The 20572-nt window shown below is 41.5% G+C and overlaps 2 protein-coding genes across 9 annotated transcripts; both read right to left on the reverse strand.

The window, feature by feature from the left end:
• Positions 1 to 2370: 2370 nt before the first annotated feature.
• dbnlb (drebrin-like b) lies at positions 2371 to 11611 on the reverse strand. Of its 8 annotated transcripts, XM_070964316.1 has the most exons (15): positions 11387 to 11611; positions 9117 to 9172; positions 8789 to 8901; positions 8628 to 8702; positions 8207 to 8356; positions 7233 to 7310; positions 6636 to 6787; positions 6482 to 6536; positions 6185 to 6256; positions 5816 to 5939; positions 5384 to 5500; positions 4976 to 5050; positions 4715 to 4773; positions 4533 to 4620; positions 2371 to 3658 (listed from the first exon to the last, which is right to left on the reverse strand). In XM_070964316.1, exons 1-15 carry the CDS (start codon positions 11467 to 11469, stop codon positions 3522 to 3524), a joined length of 1434 nt encoding a protein of 477 aa, XP_070820417.1. In that variant the 5' UTR covers positions 11470 to 11611; the 3' UTR covers positions 2371 to 3521. The 8 variants fall into 8 exon arrangements, with proteins under 8 accessions (XP_070820417.1, XP_070820418.1, XP_070820420.1 ...); XM_070964317.1 differs by lacking the exon at positions 6185 to 6256; XM_070964319.1 differs by lacking the exon at positions 5384 to 5500.
• A 402-nt stretch (positions 11612 to 12013) lies between these two features.
• On the reverse strand, positions 12014 to 18176 carry ube2d4 (ubiquitin conjugating enzyme E2 D4). The gene is made up of 7 exons (XM_070964280.1): positions 17874 to 18176; positions 16485 to 16548; positions 16320 to 16351; positions 16134 to 16211; positions 15890 to 15995; positions 14848 to 14941; positions 12014 to 14725 (listed from the first exon to the last, which is right to left on the reverse strand). Exons 1-7 carry the CDS (start codon positions 17895 to 17897, stop codon positions 14680 to 14682), a joined length of 444 nt encoding a protein of 147 aa, XP_070820381.1. The 5' UTR covers positions 17898 to 18176; the 3' UTR covers positions 12014 to 14679.
• Positions 18177 to 20572: the final 2396 nt, after the last annotated feature.

Here is a 20572-nt window from a genome sequence, read left to right on the forward strand (position 1 = left end):
TACTTCTTTAAAATGGTTTCTGCTGGCCATTGCCCGAAAGGTAGTGGTTAAAATAAAATGCCAGGACACTGCAGAAACTGCTTTTTCCACTAGAGATGAGTAAAAAAAAACAAAAAAAGGTCATCTTTTTCTCTGCTGCCAGTAATGAGTCAGAGGGAGTAGTCTTAAGATTTTATGTCAGTAACGCTTTATTTTAAGATACACATATTCACCATTAGCTGCTTACTCACATGCATATTAGCAGCATATTGGCTCTTTATTATAAAGCACTTATTAAAGTCTTATTCTGCTGAGCATATTCTACAACAACTAGGCTGTTAAGAACAGATAGAGAGTTTTCCCTTAATAACCTCCTAACCACTGCTTAGTGCTAGTAAGTAAGGATGTTGTTGATTAATAAAGAGCATTAATAAGCGTGCTGATAAGGAAGTGATTAATGGTGAATATGTGAACCTTAATATAAAGCATGACTGGCTTCACAGTTGCTCCAGCGTTTCTTTGAACCATTTTCTGACATTTTCTCACCAAATCATATTTAAATCTTATTACATTTTCCCTCCACTTTCCTCCGGCTGTCCCACTCAGCACACTCTCACAGATCTCGTGATAAAAACACTGATGAGTGATGAAGCTGCACTCGACACGATCCACATTTCCTCCGCATGTTTTTGATCTGTTTCAAAGGGGGATGCCCTCTTCCCCCATCTGTTGCGGATAGACTATGACATTTCAAAATGATTAACATTTAAATGTCAAAATAACCAAATATCTGCAAACTGTCCAAATCTCAGCGGGATTTTTTTTTTTGACAGGTACAAAACAAGTTTTTGTTTTGCCTTTTGAGAAATCGTGATTGTCGAGCTGATCGCCGATTGCTTTCTGCAAAAATGAGTGACATGGATGGAAATTAGCTCTTAAACATATGTTAATGACGCCTGGTTGCCTGTGCTTGGTTTAGAAATAAGACATTTAATTTACATGAGTGGCTCCTAAAATGTAGAAACAGTGATTCTTAATGAGAAGAGAGTGAAAAAACCTTTAAAAAATAAGGTGAGATTTGAACATATTCATAGTGAGTGTAATATATGAGGCTTAGTAGGAAATGTATTTTAATTCCACTTAATTGTAACAATATGTTTTGCAGAGCAATCTCCTGCAGCTGACAACAAATGTGGCGATGATGAGCAAAAACATGGGCCGTAAGACTGAGAAAATCCCCAGCTATTCATTTCAGACTTTCACTGACATAAACACACGAGGTTGAGAGGAGGGCAGCGCGATGTAAATGAGAGCGCGTGGAGAAAATATTGTGAATCCAACACAGAAAAGATTTCCTATCTGCAGTGAGTCACTATCCTGGGAACAATGTGCGAACAGGCCCCAGAGAGTCCAGTCATGATGAGAAACTGTCGTTAGCCGTGTTACAAATGAGCCTTTCCGCCATAAATGGGTTGAAAGATGCATCCGGTTGCTTCAGGATAAGAACAAACTAACAGACGTGTATCTGCAATTATTAAAAGCAGAGGAGTAAAACTGCTAAATACTGTGTACAGTAAGTTACATATAACAGTGGGAGTTCATATTTGTGTAGTTTCTCGATGGTGGAGGTGGAAGAGGAAACCATCCTGAAAGTGGGTTGTGAGGAAAAGTCCAGATAGCAGGTTGATTCATTAGACAAACAAATACTACGGTTAAAGACAATTTCCACTACAGAGACTGAATATTTGGTGAGTATTTCACAGGACTGGGGCATTAAAATAAACTCTGTTATTAAGGTGAGGTGTTATTGCAGGATGACTTTAATGAAACACAACTGAAGAACTAAGAAGTGAAAGTTTGCTTCTTCTCGAGAAATACTCTGCAGAAAAGTGTGATTTGCACAGTAAAACGTTTGCATTTTGTGACCATTGTCTGTATCTGCATCATCTGACATGTCAGTATGTGGTTCTAAACGATGTAAATACGTCCAGAGAGGTGAAAAAACTAAACGAGATGTCAAATATGTTCATAATGGAGATTAAAAAAATACTGGAAATTCACTTTTCATGCAGGTTTTTTTAGCAGTTTAATAAGTTTGCAGCTCGAATCGTTTGAAAATCACCCGCACAAAGATTTAACTGAAGGATGTGGGAGAAGTAAAATCAGATTTTTCGTGTGAAAATGAAACCTATGCATTAGAGGTGAATTCCCCAGCTGTTGCCTCATTCCAGGAAACTGATTGAAGAGCACATACTGAGTGTGTGTATACGCCTGAGTTCCTGTTAGACCTCTGAAAATCCCTCAAGGTCTTCTCTGTTATTTCAGCCTTTTCTGAGACGCATGCGGCCGGTGTGGCTCGGCCCACCTGAGAGAGGCGACATCACGACACGGCTTGTTTATTCATTTTATTATGAAGGATGCCTGTGCGTTACAATAGACTCTGGAAAAAAACCAAACATGAATAATGCAGTGAATACATGATGCCCTTTTCTATTCATGCTCAATGTTCCTTTTGTCGACTGACCTAAAATCTTAAAAGAGACAAGAATTTTGTTGCACAATAAAAACAGTGAACCGTTTAAGTTTTCAATGAAAACGTCACCGATAATGATTCCGCTTCCCCTCATTATGGCATCATAACGCCACGTATTACTTATTAGAGATCTGTTGTGCACTCAAAATCAACCTCAGACCAGCGAGATCCCAAAAACAAAAGTTAAATAATCTGATTCAGATGACAAAGGAACTGAAGTGAAAACAGCTGTTATACCGTTTTTAAGCGTTTCCCCACCGAAGCCTTTTAAATGAAGACCCTCCAGAGCACAGCAAACATGATCTGTTTTTTTTTTCTTTTTGTTTTTTTAAATATTCACTTCAACCACAGTCAGATCAGTACTAAACATGGCTTGAAATTCACACAGGATGTAAGTTCAATCACATGAAAAAAAAAGGAAAATTCAGTCTGCCCGTAAAGAAAGGCAAAAACAAGGCAGAGGATTACACTGCAGCTGGTACCGCCATCTTTGATTTTTTTTCTTTTTCTTTTTCCTGAAATGTACAGGAGCATTTGCTACAAGTGACAACAAAATTATACCTGAAATAGAACTGAAGTCACTTTGTAAGGAATGCTAACAAGAAGTGCTGTTAATGCTCACAATTGAATTTAAGACATAACAAAGGCGGAGACTGTACTGCATCACATTGACAGGTAAGAGGTGGAGCATTCGGGGGCAGCGGGAGGGAGTTTTGGTCGGCCTACGGCTCTTCACAAATCCCTAAACTATGCCATCATTTGCTTACAACATCAACAATTTAATGGAATCGCTTTCTTGAAATGTGGAGAGGATTCAAAAACGTCCGGCCCACGATTACCGTCGGCTCGTTGGTCCACGCCGTGGAGGGTCGTTTGCTCCCTTCCGGCCTGATCAGCTCACTTGTGTGCGAGGTCTGACTTTGCTGTGTGTTGTTTTACTGCAGAGGTCCTTTGCCGGGGCTGCCAGTGTGACAATCTGGGGCGGCGGGGTGGGAGAGGCGCGCGGGGGCTAGATGAGCTCCACGTAATTGGCCGGGAACATTCCAAAATGGCCGTCCGGGCCGTAGCCTCGCCACCAGCCCTCGTCTATCATCTCGATCCCGGTGATGATGTCGTCGGGGTCGAACGAGATCTCCGTGTCGTCAGCTGAGGGGGAGGAGCAGTGTCAGCAAACATACTGAGTGATGGACATTTTCAAACATTACATTTAAGCAAAAGTTCAATAGACTATAAAAGCTGTTCTGCAAACTTACAAACAAGCATCTGCTTAAAGAGCAAAAGAGTGACACCGGTCTGACATCTGGTATTAAACTGCGATCCGTATCCGGACACGTTCTGCAGATACGATCTGATCTGAACTTTTAATGCACTCTCGTTATCCTCTTTGAGAGCAAAAACCTGCACGTGAGTCATCTGAGGTGGCGGCAAATCAGCCTTCCTAAAAAAAAAAAATCTCTTCTCTGAGCTGCTGAATTAAGGCAAGCTTTATGAACTCTGTGAAACGCAGTCTACAACAGATTCTTAACTATTTGTCTCCTTTTGTGAATTCAGCGAGTGTAAAACGTTCATTTATTCTTTTCTTTACATAAAAACCATTGTGTCAGTTTGTCTCGGTGTGCTGCAGGACCTGCACTCTCTGGGTTAATAAATTAATTATTTATATGGTTTGTTAACAGCAGATCAGCTGCACAGATGAGGCCAGATGTCACACACACTTATTTCTTACTGTACATCATTCATTTCCCTCCTGTGCTGGTTTCAGTGATTCACTCATTATGACACGATATCTGTTTTTCTTTACCCACATAACGTGTTGGGATATAGATCATATTTTAATCCAAAATGTACATTTGGTCATTTTTTTGTTTGTTGAATCTGGGTTTGAGTGCATTTTTTGAGTTCATGAAAACACGTCTGAGCTAAACGGGGCGTTTAGTTGCTCTTTAATAGTCGTCACAGTTATTTGACAGACGATGCATCAGCTGTCATGTTGTCGTGGTTAAAAAAAAAAACAACTCACCAGCCTGGTAGTCATATAAGGCTCTGGCACAGGTTCCTCTGTCTGATGCCTCCTCGGCAGTCACCTCATAGGAGTTACTCTCCTCCACCTGGGAATGGAATGAGGTTAAGTTGTGTTTCAGAATTATTCACGATGGAAAAAACAGTCATCGCGTTTCCTGCTTAAGGCGAGTAAACAGCTACCTGAGCTGGCTCTTCATAAGCCCTCACTGGGACGTAGGAGTTGGCAGCTGGCACTTCCTCTGAAGAGAGAGATTAGCGTCAGTTTCACTGCGTCTGAGCTGCTTCTCTACCAGCAGGTGGCAGCAGCAGCTTCTCACAGCCCCGCTTGGCTGAAGGGAATAATATGTGCTCACAACGGCATTTTATAAGAAGCAGATGGGAGGGGTGGGGAGCTGGTGTACAGAGGGTTAACCACTGAGGCTGGTGTGAAATGGGCCCCACCTTTCGGCTGCTCCTGGGGAGGCGCCTCTCGCTCATCATACTCACACCTGGACTGTCCATCATCCGCGTCGGGCTCTTATCACCAAAAACACAAGCACAGACATGCATGTACACAGAGGAGCACGTTCACAAGTCCACACAGGCTGAAAAGCACCAGACATGAGGCCACACTTGGCACATTTCACTTATGGAGTAACAAAACACTGATCTGGGAGTTTCTTTGGAAATTACACTGAATGGAAGCATGACTCACGACGAAATCATACAGAATATGAAGATGATGACACAGAAACAACGACGAGGGATGAAGCATGCAGCTTTCAGTTGAGTATGAGACTGTCACCCAGTATGTTGCGTATGCATGTGCTGTGTGTGCGCGTGTGTATGTGTGTGTGTGCGAGCTCACACCTGTGGCACGGACAGGAGAGGCGGAGCCTGCTGGCACAGGAGAAGCTTGGCGCTGAGGTGAGCTGGCTCGCTCGCTTTCATACAGTGGCTTAGACAGAAAAGGGCTTTGCAGACGCCCTGAGCAGAGACGCACATGGAACCCCAAAACATGCCACCAAAAATGGACGAGAGAGGAAACAAAGTGCAGACAGGGTTGAGCAGAAGGAGAGAGGACACCATGATGGGGACAGTGTTAAGTATGACCAGAGACCAGTAGACAGTCTGATGGGGAGTTAAAGCTCTGGAAAAGACAGAGTCCTGTGGAAACCTCACCCGTTTGTACCTACCGCTACCTGAGAGGCTCAGAAAGCTTCGCAGTAACGCAGGTAAGGCAGTAACATTCAAAGCAAACAGGTTTAGATGCAGAGGTGACGGTGTATTCAGGGGTGATACCTGGCTGGGGGCTGGCAGGGGCAGCAGGGGGGGCGTCTGAGTCACTGGGGGTTATTCCTCTCTCTCTCTGCTTGAACATCTCTCTAGGGTTTACAGCACGCTGAGAGATGAGAGATGCCGCCTCCTAGAAGAAGGAAACAAACCGTAGAGTAAGACGACGCAGTGAGGGGTTACTCGTAATGTAGAGGCCGAACGCTGACAGAGCAGACAGATATCTGATTTCTGTAAATGATGGCAGAGAGAGGAAAAATCATGCAGTGAAGACCGGAAGAAGAGCTTCAAAGGGTTCATTAGGAAGAGGAATAACTCTGAGATGAAAGAGGAGAGCAGTTTGGCCGGAGGAGAGCACTTTCAGAACGGGGAACTCACGTTGGCCTTTTCCACAGATTCACCTCTCTTGACTGCCTTCTTCTGGGCCTCCTGGTTCTCCTCCTGCTCCTCCTGATGGTGTCGATATCAGTGTTGGCAATGCTGGCATTAGCTACCTTTACGAGACGTGTGCACTGCCCAAACTTATCTAACTATCAGCATCATGAGAGACACACTTCATATGAAACTTCACTGGAATCCACATTCACAGTCATTTCAGCTTCTGCTCTGTGCGTCTCCGTCGGGTTACCTCACTAAGTGTAATCTTGTCAGATGACGGGACAGTGAGACACTCACCCAACGCTGTTTCTCCTTCTCTTTACTCTCGGTTTCCAGCTGCTGCTGGTACTTCCTATCAAACAGTGACGATTAAGAGAACAGAGGAAACCTTTTAGCGGGTGCGGCTGCAGTCGGTCTTAACCAGCGTGCATTTGCTTCAGTTGACACCTACTTCTGCTGCTCGATTTGAGAGGCCCTCTCCTTGTCCCTTTTGTCCCTCTGCATCGCCTCCTTGGCCTCCCTGTCTTTCCTGTCTCTCTCCAGCTGCTGGCGCTCTTCCTCTGCCTTGCGCCGCTCCTCCTGCCGACGTTTCTCCTCTTCTTTCTGAAAGCCAAACAGAGCAGCGGGGTCAGCGTTGTGCAAATACTGCTGTCATTAAAAAGCTTGATTTCACTGCAGTTTATCGAAGAAAACTGCACCGCCGGCGCCTGGCTGCATCTGTGACAGGGACGGTGACGAGTCAAAACTGCAAACAAAGAAAGTTACTGCATAGCTTTTCCTGACTACAGTTACATCCACCAGGGATGAAAACTGCCTGGCTTGTACTTTTCACAAGGCTTGAGGAGAAATGGCAAGATTTGTCAAATGTTTCCAAAGTGCTAACTTCTGCAATATTGTGGGGAGTTCTTGCAATTTCAACGAGTCAATGATTCAAACACATCTTGCATAAAAACAAAAACTTTTTAAAGAGTTGCTCAGGGGGCTCATCGCGCTGTCATAGAGGTGAGGTTGAAGTCAGTGTCAACGTCACACACGTTCAGGAAGTTACCTCCGCCTGAGCCCAGAAGGTGTCTTTGTTGGTCTTTCGGATTTCCGACATGGCGTTGGTCTTCTGGTACACTGAACCCTGCGAGAAGAAGAGACCATTCTGAATCTGATGCAGCAACGCGTTTCAAAGACCGGGAAAGACGTGGAACGCTCTGAAAACACCTGTTTGAACATTCCACAGGTGAACAGGTGGGTTGGTAACAGGTGATAGTATCATGATCGGGTTGGGAGATGGAGCGAGGTTCACCACTTTGTGAACACATGATTGGAGAAAGGATGCTACTAAATGAGCTCAGGAACACTTCATGAAACCGCTGTCAGTTTGTAATGATTCTATTCTGCTTTCACTTATGTCTTACACAGAGTCCAGACCTCGTTTGAATCAGGGTTGTACATAATAAGAAAAAAACCCACAGTGGATCCAATTACCAGAACTGTTTGTTGGCACTATTAACCGAAACCTAATCCACCTCGAATCTTTGTTACTGCTAGTTATTCAGTCGTTACTGATCGAGCTGATAAAGATCAAAGCATTTAGCTTCCCTCTAACTGATGTCACGTCATGTATTCAGTCAATTTTTTAACACAGGATGTGCCTGATTTATGTAGTGCCAGTTGTTTTGATCGTACAACAACTATCAGATATGAACCGATGGTTTCTTTCTCTCATAAAGAGAGCATGAGACGAAAAAGACAGAGAGACTAAATTCAGTGTGGCTGGGTTGCTTTTTTAAGTCAGCTTTTTCCACTTTTTCTGCTTCAGAGACTTTGTTAGAAGACTAGAAGTCCTCAGCAGTGGAAATGGGAGTGAATGGAAGGCCGCAACAAAGAGGGAAAAAACCACAAACATTTTAAACGCGCCCATGTTTTGAGATTAAGGAGCCTTGTAAAGCTCCTGCCCTCTCTGCTTATCTTTCTAGCACGAAACACAAACAAACAGGAGGGCACAAGGCGGGAACCGCATGCGCTGCATACCACGGGACCCTGCGGACCGCTGTCCTGGAAGCGGCTGGAGGCTTCTTTGTGGAAGCTGTAGTTCGCTCCGGAGGCTTTGGCCACCTTCTGCATGATCGCCTCGGGTTCCACGTCCTCCTCTGCTCTGGCGTTTATCGTGACGTGAGCCCCCTGGAACAGCATGAAACGAAAGTTCATTCCAACGCTCAGACACACAGCGAAACCGAGCAGTCTGAGCTGTCTGTATGACACGAATGTCACCAATCCAACAAAACTCTAGCATTATTCCAACAATGCCTGCAGCAGGCTGGATAGTATTTTAAGTCTGGCTCAAAACCGTCATTAACCTGCACACATACAGCCTCCTCTGTAAGCGTAAAGAGACTGCAGGAGACATGAGAATGCATATTTAAGCTGCACTGAAAAATAACTGCAGTGCTACCTTAAGAAAATTGGCCATGGAGCTGACGTGATTGGCACATATTCCTTTCCTGGCGTCCTTCACTCCCTCTCCAGTCTGAAACACACAGGATTATTCTGAAAGTTCAGGGATGGCCACCTCAAAGAGGGCAAACAATGAGAACAGTTAAGCGCAGCACAAACCCAGTTGATGAGGACATATTTAGGCAGACCAGAATTTGGATCCTGGACCCGGCAGAAAGCGTACATCACTTTTCCACTGTTCAGTTCCTCGACCAGCTCCTCCAGTCCTCCATCTGATACATAAACATTGTGGAAAACTCGAATGGTTACTGTGGTCGGTTGTGTAACTGCGGACATTTTTCCCTTTACAAATGATGGGGTGAGAAAGCAGAGGCACGCAATCCTTTTGTGCTGATATTCCAGTGCTGCAGCTGCGTGCTGACAATGAAATTCCTGCACACATTTGATCATGTGTTGTTGAAATCATATAAACTCGATAACTACTCACCCCCTTTTTCCGCCAGGCGGATGTCATTACTGTTTCCCTCATAGGTGAACAAGGCCCTGTGGAAATCACACCATGAAGGACATTAAAACACCAGCTAAAGACAGAAGTCTGCTCCACAAGACGATGTGCACCATTTCACACTAAACACAACAGTGGATGTTTTGTAAACTGACTTTAAGCAACCTTCATCCTCTAAGAGGATACATTTCACATGAGAAGTTGGTTTTAGAAGAAGTTTAATTCCATTTTAATCAGCCATGTCGGTAACTTTTACAGGTTGTGTTCCCTGCACCAGTAAGGCCTCCACTGACTTTTTCTAACATATAAAGCCCAATGAGAATAAGTACGGATTAGAAGCCCCGTATAAAGTGAATCCCTCGTTAATTCTGAGCCATTTCCTGCAGGAAAGGCACTTTTTACTGTCGTTTCTCTGTTAGCATTCATTAGCACAGATGCATTTAAAGAAGTCTGTGTTTTGGTGATCTGGGTTTGGCCAAACAGCTTTTTTGTGTTAGATATGGGCTGGAGGGTATTTTTATAGGCACTGAATAGAAAGAAAATACTACATAATCAAATAAATCAGAACATTATGTTGACACGCAGTGGCTTTAATTGTGTCAGCTTTCAGTAAATCCATTAATCTATAGACATTGTCAAGCCTTTAATATCATATTACTGTGCTCTGTAGTCATTTCCAGCTTTTAGGAAATGATGCAGAGATAAAACTATGATCTATACAGAGCTGAAACTGTAATTTGATTTCTGAAAAGTTAATCTGCAAGATCTCCACTGATCTATAATCTATAGCCGATTAATCATTTCAGTCATTTTTCAAGTGAAGAAATGACAGTAATCTGTGGTTGCAGCTTCTCGGACATGCAGATTTAATGCTTTTCTTGGTTGTATGAGATCAGAAACTGAATATCTTTTGGTATTGGACTGTCGGTTAGACAAAGCAAGCCTTTTAAAGATGTCACCCCGGGCTCTGGGAAACCGTGAGGGGCATTTTTCACTATTTTCTGACATTTTTTAGTCAAAACAAGAAACCAGTTAATCTTGAAAATAAATTGCACATTAAGAGATACTGAGTTGCAGCCCTAACTTAATGGTGCAAAGAGAAGACTTAGCTATTACTGCAAATAATAGTTTCGCCTTTATGTTTAATTTACTTAAAAATAAAACACAGATGCTTTATGATTTTGATTAAAATAAGTACTTCACGGAGGAATCATCCTTTGGCCTGCTCTAACACACTGAAACATATAAGATCTGCTTATATTATTGTGATCTAGCCACCTGATACGTTGTGACTGACATGATAATCAGCTTACATGTTACAGCAACAACTAAATATCTACCTGGGATGTCAATTTCAGACCAGTTTATGTTCATGTTTGCAACATTTGAAACACTGGAGCAGCAGCTCACTGTCAGGCTCAGCAGTCTTATAAAGGCATTTGCTGCATTTGATCAGTGGTTTCAGTGCTTCCTGTCAGAGCCAGGTAAGTGGAAGTTACACTGAAACCAGTGAATGATCACTTCTTTATTTCATCCTGACCTCTTTGCATGCTGCTGACAGCACCATTTCAGACACATTTGCAGGGACAGAGTTGTGGTGGCAGGCTAACGTTAGGAGTGTGGGCCAGCAGGAGTCCCATGACAATTGCTCCTTGGGATTAATGAATTGAGGTCATCATTAAACACTGGAGTTGCCATCAACAGGTCTCATTTGAACCTGCAGGCAGGCGCACACACTCCTGTAACGTTTAGTAACGCATAGAGGAACTTCGTAGTTTACACTTTCCCATATTGCTTATGTTTAACTTTTGATATCTCACCAGGAAGTGGGTGAGGACGCGTATTCATCTGACTCTCTGTGACGGACGAGAGGTTTCAAAAATGCATGCTGTGTATAGAGATTCAGTGCTTAACATTAACCTGTTAGTTTGTTAATGTAGCTAGCTAATTAACGATGTTACTAGCTGTTCGGTTAGCTTATCTTTAGCGTGAATACACGTCAGACTGGTGATAAATGTGAGAAAGCTGAACTCCCGTGTAGAAAAACGCTGATTTTAGCTTCAGTTACCCTCGAATTAATATACAGAAGATCTGCTGTAGTTAACAAAGTACCATTAAGTCGCAGGTTAAGTTCGTCTAACGTTAAGTTAACGTTAACTTACTTGACGACCGGCTCAATGCTAGCCAACACTGATGTTAACACAATGCCTCCTACATGAGGCTAACACAGATTTTAAAAAGCTGCTCCTTACCAGTTGGTACTGGATTTTTCATCTACCACTTCTTTAAATGCAGCTGTTAATGCAGGGCCATTTTTGCTGAGGTTCACTGCCATCGTTATGCTGAGCACAGCTAGCCAGCTAGCTATCCGGGATGCGCCCTTCCTATTCGGGGGAGTGGCGATGATGCTGACTTTCAGCCGCACAGGAAGCTAGTTTAGCTAGTGGCTACATTCAGCCACGGCGTCCTGCATATGTAATGAACGGACACCCCGGAAGCGCGGAGCTACTGTGCGTTTTTAAGTGCTTCAAACTCAGGGATTAATCTGCGCAATCCAATTTAACGAGGATTCATTAAGATGCTCTACATATCCACTTTAGAAATGAGAGATAAAGTCAGAGATCGTTATTCTGCTCAAATATTGTTGTCTGCACCGCACGACCGTCGCATGCTGCATATTTGAAACAAACGCACCACAGAGTAGCGCGCTCACAGGTATGCAGTGGTTGCTCAAAGTACACTAGCAACTTTAATTGAGTTTATGTGGAAAACAAAATAAAATACAGGGCATGTGCATTATTTTCAGATTTTTCTCCTCCTTTAATACCACGCTCAGATGGTTCTGGTTCAGTATAAAGACAGAAAAATGACTGCAGGCAAACAGTAAACCAAGATGAGCTTTATTCATATGCTATGACACGGTCAATAGTTATCTTGTGTAGGCTATGTGAGGACATGTGGACGGTCGTGGTGGCAGTTCAAGCACACATTTTCCAAATTTTAAGATGCAATGAAGGCTGGTCCTGCATTCAGAGAAAGCCAGGCCGAAATTTTCCACAAAAAATATTGGTGGTGTTCAAGCAGGATTCCATGTCTATTGATGAAATGAATCACCCATTTGGGGGATGCAGCCCTGATAGCAAATTTACAGTTTATGACAACGCTCTCTCTCTTTATATACACACAAAATGAGGGTTAAGGCTAAAATTTTAGTCAGAGGTGTTAGGCAGATGAATTGTAACGAAATCCCTGATATCTGGCAAATGGCTGTGAGAAGGTTCTCCAGAGTGCAAAGCATGCCAAGCTGCCTATATAAACTCTATTGAGCACACTGGACAAAGGAAGTCAATGTCACTCACATGATGAATTGAGGCTGCGTCCGATCGTACAGTTGGAAGATACTCAGCTTTTGAATAAATAAATAGCCGGATTAACAAACAACAATGCACACAGAGTTTGAACTAGTACTATTACACACAAATCATTTTCAATTGTGGTCGAGCAGTAAAAAAAAGAAAAGAAAAAAAAAGACTTCCACTGCATTTAGAGGATATATTTTCAAAACCTTTTAGTATATACTGTATTTCAGGCCTATTTTCTCTACAGCAGCTAACAATTATGAAAATCTATATTTGGCGCCTAAACCATGGTGTTAATTCTACAATCAAAGCTTCTAAAATTTTCATGCTTTACTATGGACCTTTCTGGATGAATCCACTCAATAATGCCTCGATAGCGAAACTTATTCTCCTTTTTAACATCAAATAATTCCCTTTATATTGGCAGCATCAGCACATTATGAGCCAAGATAGAAAAAAAAAATCATTTCCTAACTACTTTATCCAACAGTCACAATGGATTATATTAAACTAATATTACATTATGACACATCACAATCATGTTCAATCCTGGTGACATGAATGAAAAAAAAAAAAAAGCCTAAAACTAAAGCTTTCAAAGATACAATACAAAAGGTCACAAACAAATCACCCAGATAAACTATTTTACTGTCAGTGTCGATTATTAATCCCAAAACAAAACAAACCTTTGAAGACCCGATCGTGAATACGAACATAAGGAAATGCTGTCAAACATCGCCTGATATTTAAAGCAGATTCAACTTTCATGGCAAGTCACCTTATTTATTCACCTCAGGCAACAATGCACAATGACGAGCTTCTGCGAAATGTCAAATCTGTTTAAATTCCCATTTTGAGTGTAAGTGACACCAGCCGTAACCAAAGGCCATTTCATTTTAGAAAAACAGTAGCATGTACGTGTTTAACAGCGTCATTTAAAAGCTGTTAACATCCAAGAGTTGTTCAAAAGAAAAGGAAATGGTGATGAGGGGAACAAATGACAGTACATCTGGGACAGCGTATGTTTGTGCAACACAGGACATCAGGGCCTATATGCATAAAGAACTTCAGGAGTGCTGATCTGTCTTTGATCATTCTGCCTCTTAAGGAAGCGCATTTTCTTCTATGTGAACAAACCAGTGAACTCAGATAAATACTATTTGTTAGAAGCCTGATGATACGAGCCCTGCTCATTTTTCTCACCATGGGTCACTGCATGTAAAGGCTGATGATTTGGTTAGATACCTGAGTAACTGTACTGAGGAGGTGGCACACAGCTTAGCTATAGGCCAAAGAGTTGCTATGTTCGTAGCTACACAACAAGTAACAAGTCAAACAACAGTAGTATTTTGTGCACTATGGACACCAGCCGTGGGTGTTTGCTTATACAGGATATAAGGGCAATGACGGCATGTGTGAGAAAAATGGAAGCTGACATTCACCCTACGGAGCCCCACACTAGTGGGAAGAGGGCCCGCTGGCTCCTAACAGCAGCTCTCCAGTGTCATCAAAACCACTAAATACTGTTGCAATTTAAAATGCAGTGGGTGTTAGAGACCAATGATTCTTTACATCTTTCACATTGTTTCGGGGTAGTATGTGCCAACAGATCAGCTGCTGGTAATGGCACTGCACCATTTTGTGTTGGACAGGGAACATTCTGCCTCGATTGCACATATACCGAAAAATATTAACACAGAAAGGCCACTAAATACACGGAAATACAGTAATAACAAGACATCCAGTGGGACACAGTACCTCTGAACTGAAGGGACAGCCAATCTCCTAAAGAAATAAAACCTTTTGCTTCTGAGTAGCACGATGATAATGAATCATGGACAGTGAAAATGATGCGTAATAGCAACGATGATAGTGATAATCACAATAGCAGGAGTAACAGTTTAAAGTCTGAGTGTGGCGGTATGGACTGTGAAGAGTTTCCGGTATTCCATATGGGAGTGCTTTAAGGAGCCCATCAGGTCCTGCTCAACAGATCCATAGAAGTCATGAAGGACAGCACATGGTAGCAGCTCAGCACATGGAAAGCCAGGTGGCACTGTACCTCACTGTATCTCATCCTCCTCCAAAAGATGGGCTGCTGTCTAGTTTTTTCCTCTGTTTGCCTCAAGTTACAAATCAAACGTGTTTCTTTTGTTCTCATTTGTATTTTGATCTCCCTGGCATTCTCACATTGCATACTTCTGTGTCCAATCTCTTGCTAATTTGTTGTACCTGCAAAACACATGCAAAGTTTGGAAAAGGTTTCAGGTGAACACGCAAAGTCAGAACTTTATCTCCAAAAATAATGAGTCAGCATGAGCAAAGCTGAGAGATGTGGTCAGGTTTGCACTCACTTTTCCCTGTCAGCCTTGTACGTATGGGCGATCTCTGGTACCAGTGGGTCGTCCGGGTTTGGATCACAAAGAAGAGAGCAGATAGACAATAATACTGTGGAAGAAAGAATCACAAAGTATTTAGATTAGGATCTGAATTCACTGGCATTGGCCTGGAGGAGTAAAAGGCACTTATCTTTATTCAGACTTACTACTAACACCAACACAGCAAAGAGTGATTTTGACATCTTTAGATAATAGTCACAAAAGAGCCAAGCGATATCTATAAAAGACAATCTCAATATATGCATGGACAAATACCTTAAAATGTAACCGAATGTATTTGTGCCTTGACAATATTTTTGTAATGATTAAATCCTTGATAACGGATTCCACCTGCTCTGACTTGAGAAGTCTTTTTATATGTAAATATGACGCTTAATGTCACTGATATGATTTGACATGGTGCTTCACATTCAGTCTCAACACCTGACTTGACTTGAAGCTGAACTGAGTAAATAGAGGGAATGCGTCAACGTCACTTTTTCACATGATACAAACCTGCTCCACCAGCCTTGAGTGGGAAAAGAAGCAAGACCAGAGAGAAAAAGACAAGGCTACGAGATCAGTGGCCTTTGCACATTGCAATGTGGCAAGAAAATGAAATTCTCTGACATATACAGTATTTTAACACTAGGTTAGTACACTAAACACCACCTGAAGGCGTACGAGAGCCCTGGACTTCAGAGTACAACTGAAAGGTAACACAGATGTAGACATTTAGTAGTCCAAGAAATGACGAAAGTTAAGCTTCTAGAAGAAAATATAACATGATTTGAACAAAAAGACGACTTTATATTCAGGTTTCATCATCATGATGGATCATTTCACCAAGTAGCAGTGACGTATTTGTGTTTATTCTTTCTGAATCCATGCGGGCAAATTTGTGTGTTTTATCTGTGATCTGACTTGTAAAACTGGAGTTAAAAATAGGAATAATATTTCCATGACATACAGCCCTGTTTAATACATAAAAATGTTGATACACTCGTGTAAACCTTACCTTTTGATACTGTAAGTGCAGGTGACCATTGTGATCTCAGTATGTCCAGACAAATACTTCCATTGCTGTTGATATTAGGGTGGTAAATTTTTGTTGTGAATGCAACCTGTGACAAAAAAGGAGAAGAATGTTATAATTTTCCAATGAGGCCAATAACTTTTCCTACAGTAAAATAAATCAATGAGGAGTCAGTTAATCGAGTTGAAATATGTGCTTCATTAGGTGACACAAGACAGATGCTCACTTTGGGTGGTTTGAAGGGGTAATCTGTCGGGAAGTGAATGGTGAGGAAAAACACTCCACTCTGATATGGGCTGTCACACTATTGAAATAAGAATAGAAACAAGATAAGGTTGTTGACAGCTGTTTCATTATTTTTGCATCTTATTTTGATCATATTCCAATTGAGTTAAGATGCAGTTTCACTTACCGGACCCATTATCGTTGCCTGCCAATGAAACACTGGAGGAAAAAATAATAATATGAGCATAAACATTTGCAAACTCCTGACACACCAACAACACACTGCTGATGTAATCGCATGATGTAAATGTGTTCAGGTATACACGGTTGCACCAATTTTCTAACTACTTACAATCATCTCCAACTGGTCCAGCAGAGCACTGAGCAGGTGGGTCCCTCTGCAGGTCTGATAGTTCCTAAAAGCAAGACAGTCATAATATAACAGCCTTGAAATCATTGGTCAATTAGAGTATTGTAACAAAGAACTCACATTTTAAAATGCATTCATGAAGAGAGGGGTTGTTTTATTTTTATATTGGGTACATGTGCACAGGAAAATATGGGTATCAAAACAGTGGGGCAAAGCACTGTATGTCAACGTGGTGGATCATGAATGAATTATATGTTGAAATTATTTCCACTTATTCTGAGAGATTGAGAGAGAAGTACAGCTTTAGCGCATCATCACTGAAACCTAGCCAGAGCTTCATCCATACAATGTCTGGCCTTGTCTGTGTAAAGTTGGCTAAGTTTTGGGGGTCTGGGGGCTATAATTACTTCCTGCCTTTTCAGTGGCAGCCATATTTGCTATACAGTCATGATCCAGGGCTGTTGACGTGTAAATGGTGGTTTAAACACGGATGAATTCATAAACATTTTAGTCATCAGTTAAATTTAACTCATGGATCTTGACTACAACTCAACAAAGCACAACAGAAGGAAAGAAATATGCTAACCAAGGCAGTTATTATACCAATAATATATGTAAACGCTATAGCCGAAGCTCATTACGTACTACTAAGCACACACAGCAAAACAACAGATGGTTAAAATAGAAATTAAGCCCGTTATTTAACATCTCTTGAAAGTAAGCGTATCTATTCTGTTATATAAATACACACCGTGGCCTGCTCCAGTGCCCCATTTACCATTCCATATATGGCGAGACTGACACTAGGGTTCAATTTTGGCAACCAGCAAGCAGCTGTCAGTCACATCGACAGCCATACTGTTAGTGACCAACCACAGGGATAAAGACAACTGACAAGCGAAGAATTTAAGAGCAAATCCTGTACTGTCAATTACTTCAGCCAAAGCACCTACTATCGTTAGCTTACTGCTAGCGTAGAAATGCATTGCGAAACGACTTGTTTGGCTTGTTCGTCAGCAAGCAACGTTTACTTAACTACTGATAATATACAAAGTGTCAGAAAGAAGAAGGAAATATTAAACACAAACAAAACGTAGCTGTCAAAATAATGCCGCTGTTTGAGGGGTTAAGTTAAGGTACTGATAGCTAACGTTACTGTAGCAATGCACCAACAGGGCCACCAGTGGTTAGCTCGTCTTTGTCTGTGAATTATTTTTTTAAAAAGAGCAAGAAAAGCAGGCAGGTATGGCTAAGTTGAACTATAGAAAAGGTTGCACACGGGTATGATCCTCACAGAGCGTCCCACTCCGAGAGAAATATGTCTACTTGAAGGTATGGATATCACACGAAAGACAAAAAAAACACACTCACCTTCTGAATTCTTTTCAACGCCATTGCATCAATGGCTATGCTAGGTAGCCTGTCAGCTAACGGTTAGCACTTCACACATACAATTTGGCTTCTGTGGCCACGTACTTCCAAATCTCACTTTACGTATACTCACAAAATCACACCTAACATATAACTGACTTGAGGCTTTTGGTTTCTAGTTCAATCTATGCGAGAAACTGTATGTTAAATTTAGATTTTTCTTAAGCTACAGAACAGCCGAGATATTTTGCTCTCTGCTCTCATCCCTACTCTCTCCGTGCCTGGCGATCTGTTTTTGGTAATATCGCGAGAGTTTCCCGACAAATCGTGTATTTATTACAGCTTCCATGGTTGTAGTCCAAAATACATTTTTGTTTTATTTCTCAGCTTTGACGCGGTCCACTTTCCGAAAATCAAAATTATATGGATATGGATATGGCTTTCAGTTATTAGTGCATGTAATCATTATACATATTTATACAAAACAAGTGCATGTGACATTTTTAGATCAAAATAAAATTTTTATCACGGTATGAGTGCGTCCAAGAAATCGACCCTTTCTTACATTTTGGCTGTGGCTGCCAATTCTGTCCCTTCTGTTTGCCAGTTTATCACACACTGCCTTAAATCAAGATAATTTTTGATTATTATTTTTTTTTGTATAAATTTGAAATTATATTAAAGTAAATAAATACCTATTATGATCAATACGATCATCCTTATCATCAAGTTAACAATACTAAAAACAGAGACAAGAATGCTGTGTTGTAATAACGGGTAATACATTAACACATGACTTCGAACATATACTGTCTTCAACTCAATAACTGAGGCCAGGTGTCCACAAGATGTCACTATTTGAAAAGAGCAAAAACACACAAAGGAAAGACAGCCAGAACAAATTAAGTACAGCTTCAACCGGAAAACGTTTTTGCAAGATTTACACAGTAATTTATCAAAATGAATGTTGCATGCTCAGAATCACTTACTTTATTTACAGTTTTGTTTTCACATGAATTTGCTCGAATGCAAAAGTGCAAGACAATGGAGCAACAAAGTACAATGAAGCCAAACACGTGTATTATTTACACATACATGAGAATAAAGAAAAAGACTATAGAATTGTTCATTCAATACCCAATCATTGTAAAGGCATATTCATCTGAGTCAGCTGCATGCTCCGGTTTCTGCGCAGCCTTGTCTTGCAAAGCCTCATGAGCTTCCCTTTATATGTCTTAAACAAGAGTGAAAAAAGAGCTCTCATTATTTTAGTGAGTATGTATGAATGGGTCGCAGTGTTCATTCTTCTTAAATGGCTGATTCAGTGTCAGGTTGAGGATCCTATCGTCAATGTGACACTGAGAGGGACCATTTTCCTTTGGAAAGCAGAAGATTCCTTCAGATAATATCTTATTGTTTGCTCATCTCTGTGCTCTCAATGACCTGCCTGTCCTCAGGGCCTGCCTGTAATCAGATTCAGCCAGCAGCAGAGGTAGCAGTTTGGGTCTTGTGCAGCAGGGGCCTTGTGTTCTGAGTTTGTCTACTTGGAGAGGCCATTTATCAGCATGAGGTTTTCAGACACAGTCAAGCCCACACTTTGTTAGCTTAAAGCCTCAGTTCACAAAGCCACCCACAGTCACCCTACTGTAGTTTCCTCTGATATCTCAAATCACATTGGTTTGCTTGCTACTGTGTACTTTAAACCTATAGGGTTTGTAGCTGACAGATAGACTAGTGAGTCCTTCAGCTGTGGGGTGATGCTACCTTGTAAACGTTCAAAGCAATAAGCAAGTAATGTCTTTGTTTCTATTAGGCAACATATCACTGACCTGTATGGGGAATTTCCCACCTATATCCAGAAGTTGAGGTTTTAGTTACATGACTGGTGCCCCAAGTTCTGAATTGATGTATGAGCCAAGGTGTGAACATGTCAGAACTGGGATGATATGGGTGGGGGTAGGAGCTTAGCTGACCTCTCTCATGAGGAATATAGCCTATAGTGCTGTTATTTGAAACCATGGACTCAGCAGACTCCAGTGATCCATCTTTTTTGGTCACATGAATCATCATTAGTAGAAGTTCTATTGTATAACAGAAGCATTCCACTTATTGTGGCAATTATGGTCTGAGCTTAAGCATATTCCTCTCGGTGGCACTTTTCCCATGGTTGCCACGACAAAGCACATATGCTCACGGTCATTTTCAAAATTAACTTAAATGGATCTCGCTAATGTCTGAATTATCCAATAAAAGCACAACCAATTAATGCTGAGCACAAGCTGCGCCCACAGTCCCCAGAGGTGTTCTACCTTCGGTCAGTGTATTAGCTTTCTGAGGGCTCTCTTATGGAACAAAGATCCATTGTTCCCACATACTAAGAGATATTTGTTCACTCCTTCTATCAATGGTCTTGATTTGATTATACATTCAGGCAATATGTGCAAGCAGTGCTCATGTTTGCAGTGAAGTCAGCACTCTGCACAATCAAATAATTCTTGAGCTAAGCAACTGGAAAAAAGGGTCATTATGTATGGAGCAATCAGTGTTTCATGGCTCATTTCCTTAGCTGTGATTTGATTTTGCTTGTCAGTGTTAAGGTGGCCTTTGACCTAGAAAGTCTCTGAATTATTCCTCAAACTGTTACTTCTGCTTTCTTCTATCATTGTTTGTGAGTTTTACAACTTGGATCAATAACTAAA

The sequence above is a fragment of the Chaetodon trifascialis genome, chromosome 6 (genome assembly GCF_039877785.1).
Source record: "Chaetodon trifascialis isolate fChaTrf1 chromosome 6, fChaTrf1.hap1, whole genome shotgun sequence".
NCBI classification, from domain to species: domain Eukaryota; kingdom Metazoa; phylum Chordata; class Actinopteri; order Chaetodontiformes; family Chaetodontidae; genus Chaetodon; species Chaetodon trifascialis.